The sequence below is a fragment of the Alligator sinensis genome, unplaced genomic scaffold, assembly GCF_000455745.1.
Source record: "Alligator sinensis unplaced genomic scaffold, ASM45574v1 scaffold546_1, whole genome shotgun sequence".
NCBI lineage: Eukaryota > Metazoa > Chordata > Crocodylia > Alligatoridae > Alligator > Alligator sinensis.
The window spans coordinates 658,744-670,440 of NW_005842061.1; the positions used below are offsets into that span (position 1 = coordinate 658,744).

General features: G+C 43.1%; 1 protein-coding gene across 1 annotated transcript in view; it reads left to right on the forward strand.

The window, feature by feature from the left end:
- Positions 1 to 11,697, forward strand: part of CDH23 (cadherin related 23) — a 569,738-nt gene that overhangs the window by 120,783 nt on the left and 437,258 nt on the right. Inside the window, exons 4-5 of the mRNA XM_025203550.1 lie at positions 6,834 to 6,976; positions 11,264 to 11,311. Of these exons, the coding sequence (XP_025059335.1) occupies positions 6,834 to 6,976; positions 11,264 to 11,311 (191 nt within the window). The remainder of the gene's footprint in view (positions 1 to 6,833; positions 6,977 to 11,263; positions 11,312 to 11,697) is intronic.

Genomic DNA, 11,697 nt, shown 5'->3' on the forward strand with positions numbered 1-11,697 from the left:
GCACAGGGTTCCATCCCTGCCTGCTCCCTGCCACCCCCACCTCCATTATTCTTGATGGGGAATTGGCTAGTTACATTTAGATTGCCCTAACCAAGGTAAATGGCTGTGTGTGCAACCATTCACAGGGCTTAAATCACTGTAAAAATTTGTGCACCCAATCTAAAATGCAACTTGCCTCCAGAGATCTAGCAGCCCCTCCTATGGACCTGCCACCCCCTTCCCTGATCCTGTCAGCTCCTGTCCCCCAACTTACCTCTGGCTCCCTGCACAAACATCAGCACTCAGCAGAACCCTAACTCAGGTTAGGCAGCACAAAATAAGCCACCTAACATGAGTCAGGTCATTTGAATGCTTGTTTGTACCCTGCCAAGTCAAAACATAAACATTCTCATCATCATCTCACTCAAGTGAAAGAAAGAAGCATTGATGATCTTTGAAAAACCCTTGTTTTCATGAGATTGCCAGCGCTAGTTGGAAGATCCAAGTAATTTGGATAGATTCCTTTATTTGCAGTTTTCCCAAACTGTTCTAAACACATGATTTTTTGTGATTCACTCATCACTAATTTTCACCTGAGGTTTCAAAGAGATGTCCTGTTTCACTGTGGTGTTTTTCTTTTTCACTATTGAAACGGGTATAGTAGGAATCAGGTGAACGTTAAGACTTACCCAAGTTATTTTGATTCCAATCGAGAATACAGGCAGTCCTCGACTTACAACGTTTCGAGTTACAATGTTTCGCACTTACAACATGTATAAATTGACACCCTGTTTCAACTTTATGATGTCAGTTTTGACTTTACAACACTTGATCCAATGCAATGCCATGCCAGCGAATAAGTTTGCTGCATCACTCATCTCCCTGGAGAACATCTGTCCAAACTTCCTTGGACACTTTCTTTAAGAAAGCAGACAAGAGTCCAGAAAAACCTGCAGCCAAGACTCCTGAGAAGACTCCAGCCAAGAACCCTTCAAAAAGTCCAACCAAGAGCCTTTCAAAAAGTCCAGCAAAGTCACCTCAAAGAAGTCCTTCCAAATCAATATGATTGCTATTTACAATATAAATACATTAATGTATCTATATTACTCATCTATAATTGATCGAGTACAACATTCTGGGGTACTTTTGGTGAAAATAGGGTGTCAGGCCTTGATTCAGGAACCAATCCCCCATTTATAACATTGTTTCTTATGAGAAAATTGGTTCTAAGTTACGTTTCGTCTTAAGACGCGGCTTTCTGGAACCAATTGTGTCGTAAGTCCGAGGACTGCCTGTAGATAGGAATGGCCCTGCATTAACACCTAAGAAAGGGCTGTCCGTTGCTTTGTACTAGTGGCCTGTTATGTGCTACTTTTTCAGGCTAGTCACTGTTACTTCTTACTGTAAATAGTTATATATGAGTTTCTTTATGAAATAAAGAGTTGTTTAGCATTACAGGCTATCAGGTATTGCATGTTTTGGTGGTTTAAAAAACAGCTGTCACTCAAATTGCTACTTTTTCACATTTAAGGGATGGGATGGGAACAGCTGCTTCAACAAGATTGGATTATTCCTTTACATATGCATCCACTGCTGCCTGTTGGCTTCACTGGCAGTTGCAAACATACCTCTGAAGGCAGTGGAGCTCACCTAATATTCTCCTAAATCAGGTTAGGTCCTGATTTAGAAGACTGTTAATGATGTGCTCTTTCCTTCTCCTCCTTCCATGTCATGGTGTTCAATACCAATAAATGTAAGGTACTCCACCTTGTGGGGGGGGAACACACAGCATACTTATAGGCTCAGCACTGCTACGCTTGCTAGCACCACTGCTGAAAGAGACTTTGGGGTCATGATTAACCACAAGATGAACATGAGTCACCAATCTGTTGTTGCAGCTGGTAAAGCAAGCAAAACTCTGGCTTGCATCCGTAGATGCTTCTCAGGTAAATCTCAGGATGTTATCCTCCCACTGTACTCGGCCTTGATGAGGCCGCAGCTGGAGTACTGCATCCAGTTCTGGGCTCCACAATTCAAGAAGGATGTTGAGAAGCTTGAGAGAGTCCAGAGAGCCACACGCATGATCAGAGGGCAAGAGAATAGCCTTATGATGAGAGGCTGAGAGCCATGGGACTCTTCAGCTTGGAAATGCGCAGGCTCAGGGGGGACCTGGTGGCTGCCTATAAGTATGTAAGGGGTGTGCATCAGGATCTGGGGAAACATCTGTTCACCAGAGCACCCCAAGGGATAAGGACCAATGGTCATAAACTCCTCCGTAACTGTTTTAGGCTAGACACAAGGAAAACTTTTTTACTGTCTGAGCCCTGAACACCTGGAGTAGACTTCCTCCCGAAGTGATGCAGGCACCTACTCTGGACTCTTTCAGGAAACGTTTGGATGTTTATCTTGCTGGGATCCTTTGACCCTAGTTGACTTCCTGCCCCTGGGGCAGGGGGCTGGACTTGATGATCTTCAAGGTCCCTTCTGGCCCTAATGTCTATGAATCTTTGCCCTAATAGCATCTTATGAATCTCCTTTCTTGTCTCCCACCTTAGAAGGCAACTTTGAGCTCTTGTCATGCTAATCTCTCGTTGTATTCTCAGAACCCAGCTTTCCTGAATGGCAGTGTAGTATGCCATTGACCCCCTCATCTGGTGGAAGTGGGAGTTGGAGAGGATTGGCCTCATTTAGCATAAGGTGCTGGCTGTATGTGGGAACAAACAGATGTACAGCTTAGCAAGTTGTCTCTCTCCACATCTAAAGCACCACCCATAACCAGAGATTTTGCTGCAGTACCTTATATGGGAGAACTTTCCCTGCAGATAAGATATTAGCAAACTCAGCACGTTATGCATGGATGGTGTTTGAAACATCAGCCTCCACTGAGGGGAGGCCTCCCTGACCTTTCTATCCCACGCATGTGAAGACAGATCTAAGCTCCTTTTTGCACACTCAAACTCCACTCTGCTTTTCCTTGGTTGAGACATGGCCTCTGGCAATGGAGGGAGGCTTTAAGTATGTCACACATTCTGATTGAGGGCCAGAGCTCCTCAGGGCTTCCCTAACTTTGATAAGGAAACATACCATGCATTTTTAGCTTCTGATGCTTCTACCCACACTCTCTCAAGTGCCTGAAAGGGGAAAAGAGGTTTTCTCTTTTACAGTCATGAAATCAAAGTCACAGCTGTCTTCCTCATGCTTCCTCTTTTTTGAAAGACTCCCTTTTACAAGGCATGCAGAAATTTCTTTTTCTTAATACTAGTTTAGCATCTTGCCCTAAATGCACATTGAAAATGGTTTAAGTTCCTCAACTACACATGTGAATGTAATCCACATAGGCAGCAAAAATATGCATGTTTATGCTCAAATGCACATGGGACATTAAAACCCTTTCTCATACAACTCTTTTCTCAAAGGTACATGTTTACAAACTCTCATGTATGTCACGCATCCATCCATCTATTTATTCATTCATTCATGAAGTGTAAGAAACAGTAAAGACAAAGGTGGCCTGTGAGGAACTACAGAGGAATCTGATACAATTGAGTGAATGGGCAACTATATGGCAGGTGCAATTCACTGTACGTAAGTGTAAAGTGATGCACTTAGGTAAACATAGCCTAAACTTTACTTGCATTATGATGGGCTCTACATTGGCTGTTACCACACAGGAAAGAGATCTGGGAGTTGCTATGGACAGTTGGCTATAAGAATATAAGCTCAGTGCTCAGCAGCTGTCAAAAAGGCAAACACAAAGTTAGGAACGATTAAGAAGGGAATTGTAAGTAAAACAGAAAGTATCATCATGCCCCTTTATAAATTCATGGTGTATCCACACCTTGGATACTGTGTCCAGTTCTGGTACCCACACCTCAGAAAGGATATAGAAGAATTAGAGAGGGTCCAGAGAAGGGCAACAAGCATGATTAGCAGTATGGAGGGATTTTCATATGAGGAGAGCCTAAAGATGGTAGGTCTATTCAGTTGAGAGAAGACATGGTTGAGGGACATGATAAGGGTTTATAAAATGTTAAATGGGGAAGAGAAAGTATATAGGGATTTATTATTTATTATCTCTCACAATACAAAAACTAGAGTCACAAAATGAAACTAGTAGATAATAAGTTTAAAACTAACAAAAGGAAGTTTTTTTCACACAACATGTAATTAAAGTGTGGAACTCATTTCCACCAGATGGTGTGGAAACTGACAGTTTAGCTGGAGTCCAAAAGGGATTGGGCAAAATCTTGGAGAAAAGAAACATCAGTAGCCATTGAGCATGGGAGGTAGGGATACAGCCTCTGAATTGGAACTTCCCAGACTTTTAGGTTAAGTACAGGCAGTCAAAAAGACCGAGGCGGAATTGATTCACTCTTTGCAGGTCAGTCTAAGCTGCAAAGATTGAACCAATAAGCAAATTAACAGACATTTACTCTTGATTCAGGAAATGTAGCCACATACCTGCAGGGTGTGCTAGAGCATGGCTCTCTGGCATGTAGCCAGCATGGGCTGTGTGTTTGCTTCCTCTTCCTGTTGCCCCTGATGTCTCTGGGATTTGACATCCACAATCACAGCAGCAGGACTCTGTAGGGTTGCTCTTCACTTCCTTTTCCAGCTTCCAGGTGACTCTGGGATTTGTATTCCACAGTTGTAGCCAGCACCAAGTAAACTAGCAGGGTAGGGCAGTTCTATACTTGGGGGAAGGTGAATTTAACGCCCCTCCTTGACCCCAGAGCTCAGCTCAGATTTGCCAGAGGGGGTGGGGGACAGTATGCTGGCTAGTGAAGCCAGTCAGCCAGCCCTCACTACTCCAGCTAGGGAGCAGAGGGGTAGAGCCAGTCCTGCTCTCTGGAGCAGACAGCGCAGCCCAGCCCAGGGCTGGAAAGCATTGGTGATGTGTAAGGGGTGCACATGGGTGCATGTGCACCCTCTGGAAGTGCTAGCCATGAAATTGGAATTGCTGGTGGAAGTGCACTTCCAGTTTTGCTGCTGGTGGTTCTGGGCTCAGCAATTGGTGGGTGGGGGGCGGCCCCCGGCCCAGTCACTGACTGGTGTCAGGGGGTTGTGTGGCCCCCCCCCCCCCCCCCCCCGACTCAGGAGGCACCAGTCGCCCATGCTGGAAAGCATGCTGGGAGGCTGGGGGACTGTGAGTTAACATGAACCTAAATCAATTAAGTCTGATGCTACATTCAGCCAGGTTTATTTTAAACCAGTTTCAGCCATTTTGAAACTGGTTTATGTGTATTGAACTTCTGTTCTGTTACAGGTTTAAACTAGTTTCTGATCACTTAATCCAGTTTGTGTGTAACTTCTGTCCCTAGCCTAAATGCTGGAGGCTGCAAGTGAGAAAGGAACACTGGAGAGAGAAACACCTGGTTATACCCAGCTCACTCTCCTTTTCAGCATCTACCCTCTGCCACTGTGTGACACAGGGAACTAGGCAAAATGGATCAGTGGTCTGACCCAGTAAATGGTAGTTCTTATGTTCCTGTGTATGTTGTAAGATAAGTAGGAGCAATTAGATCGTCATCTGAAATTAATATTGCAGGACCCTAAATTTGTAGTGTTCCCAATAAGAATGTTTAACTGAAGTATATCTTCTAGAAAGGCATCCAGTTTTGATTTGAAGGTGCTGAGAGGGATAATCCATGATTTCCCATGGTAGTTTGTTCCAATGGTCAATGACATTTGCTTGTTTTTTGTTTTTGTTTTTTTAAAGATGCCATATTTAACGTCTGAATTTTTCTGGCTTGATTTTTCCAGCCATTGTTTCTGCAAAACATCCCCCTCCTCCATTCTGTAGGTATCACCTGAATTCCTTGCTCACAGATATTCCTAAATCTGATTTTGTTTGAATAGGTCCATTTAATGACATAGTTCAGATCACTCACTGCCTTGTTTTCCTCATTCCTTACCATGTTGTCATACTATATTTATTTCCAGATCATTTGTGGAACATGTTGAATAATGTCAGATCTGATACCATTCTCTGAGGAACCTCACTAACCACACTCCAGTTCAGTGACGATTCCTACTTTTTGCAATGTGTTGGTTGGTTCTTAACCCATTTAAGGAGTGAGTTATTGATATTTATATAGGGCTAATTTTCTCAATTAGTATGTCATGTGGTGCTAATGAGATGCTTTGTCATAGTTTAATTATATTACATCTATGTAGTTACCTTTATTAACCAAACTTGTAAACTCATCAAAGAATGGAATGTCATTTGACAAGACCTAATTTCCATAAAAACTCATTGACTAGCATTACACATATTCTTGTCCTTTCATTCTTTATCCGTGGAATTTCATTCCAGCTTTCCCTTTATTTTCCTAGTGGCTAATGGCATGCTAATTCATCTTTAATTACTTGGATAAACTTTCTTTGCTTTTCTTAAGTATAAGCATTATTCACATAATGTTATTCTGCAATTGCCCTGGTATACAAGGTTTATTGAAAATTAATGTTAACTGTGCAGAGTTCTCCTTACCTAACTCTTTTAGGGCTCTTGTATGCTGGTTATTTTGATCTATTTAAAAAATAGCAAGTTTGCCATATGGTCTAGAGGTGTCAAATCAGCATGTCTAGGTTAGCTCTGTTACAAAACCATATGTGATTCAACACTTGCATGTAATGTATGCATTGTTTGAAATGTTGTAACATAGTTTAGAACTTTGGGTAAGGTAGGGCCAATGACAAGGTTACAGCACAGACTTTCCAAACCCGCGCTTGGTCATATGGAACTGAATATTTCCATGACCTTGTCTCCTCCTCTTTTTCACTCAAAAATTCCACTCAAGGGGATTTTCCTCCTCTCTTTCACTCAATTTTTTTCCTTCCTGATGTTTTTGTAGGCTCATCAGTGACCCAGTTGATTGCCCGGGACCTAGACAATGACCCCCTGGTGTACGGTGTTGTTGGGGAAGAAGCCAGCAGGTTCTTTGCAGTGGAGAGTGTGACGGGAGTTGTATGGCTCAGGCAGCCCTTGGACAGAGAGGTATTGCCATTTTTCTCTTATTCTCTGTGGAGGGGTTTGTAACCAGACAGCAGAGGAAAACAGAGGGAATCATGAGTTAACATCAAATTGTTCCTCTGCTGCTTTCTGTTCATCTCTTAGGCCATGAATAATTATACTGCTTTAAAGTGTACACATGAAGGGATTACTTACTGCTTGTGAGTTTTCTGTCCATTGATCTGTGGTAAACTTTTTAATCTGTTCACTCTTGTATCCCAGTAGTTTAGCCCTGAATAAAATTTATATTTGATTTTGGTGGTTCACCTTCCACTTACTGCAGGATAGATTAGACAGACAGAATGGTTACAGTGAAATCAGCTGCATCACTATAAATCCTGTCTGCCTTACCAATCAATGTAATTTTTTTCATCTGTTCATGCCCTAAGGATCATACTGTTGGAAAGGATCTCAAGGGTTACCTAATTAAACCTGGTGCACAGATGCAGGATTATCTGTCCCATATCTTATCAGGTAGATGTCTCCAGCTGCTTCTTGAAAACTTCAGTGAAGAACCTTCTGCAACTTTACTTCAGTTATAGATACTCTGATCCCAGTTTTCTTTTTACTGATGTCAGAGTGGCAGTGCTGAGAATTGGACCCTTGTCCTTACTGCAGGGCTCTGATCACAAGGGGATTTTCCCCAGGCCACTATACTGTGCTGCCAGTATTCATGGGCACCAAGAGAGCATCTGAGGATAGCATCTGTCAAAGTATGTTATTGCCTATGAAAGTTCATGCCTCTAAATAAGTTAACCTCTAAGGTGCCACCCTTCCCTATCCTCTGCTTGACTTCAGACTAACACAGGGGTGCTCAATCCCCAGCCAATGGGCCAGATCTGGCTTGTGGAGCTGTGTGATCTGGCCCATGGAGCTCCCCAAGCATCTGGCAATTTGACAGTGGGGGACTGATGTCAATTAATGCTGCTGTCATTCCCCTACCACCACATTTCCAAGCCCCACAAGCCAGATAACATGGCTCCATTCACAGGATCAGGTCAGTGGGTGTGGAGCTGGGGCGATGAGCCTGATCCAGCATGTGTGGGGCTGGGATTGTGGCTGGGGGGGTGGGCCTGATCTGGCATACAACCAGCCAGGGCTGGGGCCTGATTAGCACATCTGCTTTGGTACCTGGGTTATTTCATTGGTTATCTCTGTATGGCTTTGTATTGTGTCATGTATTTTTTCCATATGAGTAGATAGGAATGTTTGAAGCAAGAAAAGACAGAGAGGATGTAGGGCAAAGGCTGGGAAGTTCAGGAAGATACAGGGTAAAAGTGAGAAAAGTGAGAGGACAAGGGAGTCAGTGTGGGGAGAATGAGAGGGAAAGGGAGGGGATGTAGAAGAATGTGTGACAGGGGAGAAGAGGTAAAGTTTGTGAACTCTAGGGCTATGCCTGTACTCACCCCCATGGTGACTGGGGTTGAGGAAGGCTTATATGTATGAGTTAGATTGGAGTTGTGGGAGAGAAGCCTGCATATGTGAGTTTGTTTTGCCTTGCTTGGGAAGGCAAGTTGGTAAAGTGCCAAAAAAAATATGGAAGGAAGGGAAAGCAGAATTGTTCATATGTACATTTTTTTTTTGTGGGTGAGGAAGAAGTGTTTGTTTCTGGTAGGGACAGCAAGTGCGTATATGTGTGTGTGTGTGAGAGAGAGAGAGAGAGAAGGAGCAAACTTGAAGATGGAAAGACTTGAAATAGACAAGTAACCGGTAGTGTAAGACATGAAAGAATGATAGAGGGAGGAGGTAGAGAAAGATCCATAAGAAATGTGGAAAGGAAGCAAAGGAAAGTGATTAATTATTGTATAGTGTAAAAACTTATATTAGAGAGGAAAAAGATGGGAAAGGACTGGAAAAAATGAGAGAAATTGCAGAGGAATGGAAAGGATAGAATAAATGGAAAAGAGCAAATGGAAGGGAGGCAAAGTAATTCTTGAAAAGATTTTATTTAATGGATACTTTAAAAGCAAAATGATTCCATAAAAGAAACAAGTCTAAAAAGTAATGTGATAAAATAAGCTGTAAGGACAGAAATTAGCCTGGGGCAGTTCTGGCTGGCTGTTCTGCCTCTGCCCTCACTTGTCTTGTTTGTATTCAACAGAATTTTCTCTTCAGTCCCCCCCTTCCCCAGTTTTCTCTTCCCATGATAACACTTGCCTGGGGAAGGGGAAGCAGAGGGTGAAGAAAAGATGATACAGGTGACTCACAGCTTCTATACTTGGTCTTTGGGCAGCTCAGATTGGTTGCAGGCATTGCCCTGAGGCAAAAACGAAATTCCACTTAGGCATTGTAATTGTGCCTCACTTGAGTCTTTGAGTGGGGCAGGGGGTGGGGTGGGGTGGGGAGGGGTGGGGTGGACATGCATTCATAAACTGCCCCTGAAAATGCCTTGAAGGTAAATGGCAATCCTGGCATCAGAAAGTTGAAGTTGCAGTTCTGAGAACTGGAGCTGGCTGGCCATCCCTAAGCCTTCTTACTGGGAATAAATCAACCAAGGCTGCAGCACATAGAATCATTTCAAGCTTGTTTTCAAGTCATTCCTGTACAATGCTTCTAGTGTGCTTATCACTCCACTCACATGACAGTAGTAGTTGAGAGGCACTGAAGCTGTTGAAGAAGGAACAGGAGAAAAGAAAGGCATTGCCAGATGGCTGATTGGGACTTTGGGTCAAGTGACACCAGATGGTGCCCGGGTAACAGATCATTTTATTGCAACCTTTTGTGGTGCTCTCCCTAGTCCCATGTGATTTTTTTGGCAAGATTTCACTTCCCTCAAATGGGACAGTGAGCAGTGGGAAGGAGATAGCCAGGAAGGAAAATTCCTCCCACCATTTTTTCATCTGGCCCTCAGTGCTCTAGTATCTTAATGCCTTTTGCATATTTCAACACAGATATAACTCTCTCACTCTCTGCCTGCCTCCCTCCCTCCTTCCCCTGTGCCTTTCTTTTGCAGCACAATGAAGAAATGACTTGATTAACTTAGTTACATTGTTACACAGTGGGCAGGTTTGTGATGCAAGCATTGCACTTCCTGTAGCATCAGTTATGAGCCATTGCTTCAGGACAGGGTTCTGAAACTAATAAAGCAGTGGTCTGATGTAGTAGAGCAAACAAATTCTGTGGTCTGTGTACAGCAGGTGGAAACCCACACTCACCCCCCAGGGTTGGCGGGGGGGCAGGCTGGCAAAAGATTATATGTTTGAAGGCTTACAGGTCTGGGCCCATAATACTGTTGAATAAACCTTAATGCCATGTAAGTGAGAAAGGAGAGCTGAAGATTTTAGTCTCATGGACAATAAAATATTTGAGAAAAGAAAAAGTTATGTACTCCAGACTGCGACAGGTATTTGGGGGCTTTGCTTTCCCTTGAGTCCCTGGTGTCCTCCTGTGTTAGTCATTAATGGTGTCATAAGTTCAGGGTATTTCATTTCTTAGATGACCCCATAAAATCAATTGAGTTTAAAAAAAGAATTTGAGGCATGGGTAAATTGACTTTTGTAATCCTTTTCCCCCCACAGCCTTTCAACCCCATTTTCCAAGTATAGACCATATCTTGTGAGATGGATAGTTCCTCTAATTGTATAACACCAGAAACTGCTGCATGACAGAGTAAAATGAGAACAATGACATTCTTTAGTTGTCTTTAGTGAGATGAGTTCAGTATTCTGGTGGTTTAAGTTCATCACAGTGCCTGCTTTTTGTCCTTCGCTTCTCACATCACTTTTGTATCCCTCTGCCAGAAACAGAGGTATCCAGCCACGGGTTCATAGGCTACAGTTGGCTCATGGTCTCTTGCTCTAAGGAAAGTGTTTCTCTCCTGCACTTACTTCTTTTTGCTTCTACTGCATATGGTTTTTGTTGTCAGGAACACAGGATCTTCAGGAATAACCCTGGCTATAGATGGCACAGTGAAAGAGGTTAAACATCGGTTTCCTCTGATCTGTATGAGTCTCATGAGCTACCTGCGAACTGTTTAGTATGCTTAGAAGACAGTGGGAAAATGGGCTCCTTTAGGACCTTCCACTTACTGATGCAGGAAAGTGCTGCCTCTTGTGCATAGAAAATGTGCAGGGGCCCATGTCATTAATATTTCTGAGCATCCATTCTTGTGCGCAATGTAGGCAATTGCGTTGGGGGCCCTCCTTCTTCCACCTCAAGGCCATGGAAGTATTTTGCATGTAATAATATTCGGCTGAAATCCAAAGCCTGCTGTCCATAGATAAATACTACAGTATCTCCTAATTATATGTTTTTCTTCTTTTTCCATTTCAGACTAAGTCAGAATTCACAGTTGAATTTTCTGTCAGTGACAGCCAGGGGGTAAGTGCAACTTTTTTCATTTCATGATCTAAGACAAGAGAAGATGAATTTGGGGAGAGAGTACTGGTGATAGGGGAGCTCACAGCTGCTGCAATCCTAGCCTCTCCCAGATTTGGGGAGTGGAGGGGAGGACTACACAGTAGAGCAGAAGAGTACTGGTTGGGAAGGTATGTAGATATTCCAGTCCCATCCTTTTTCAGCAGGTTTCTGTAGGACACAGTGTAGAAGTTGGGGCTGACAAATGATTAAAAAAATTAATTTCAATTTATTGCGAGATTTAAAAAAATAGTTGCAATTAATCACAATTTTGATTGCACAGTTAAACAATAGTCAGCATCATCCCCCCAACCCAACAGCTTGGAGCCGGTGTGCCTTGAAATTCCCCC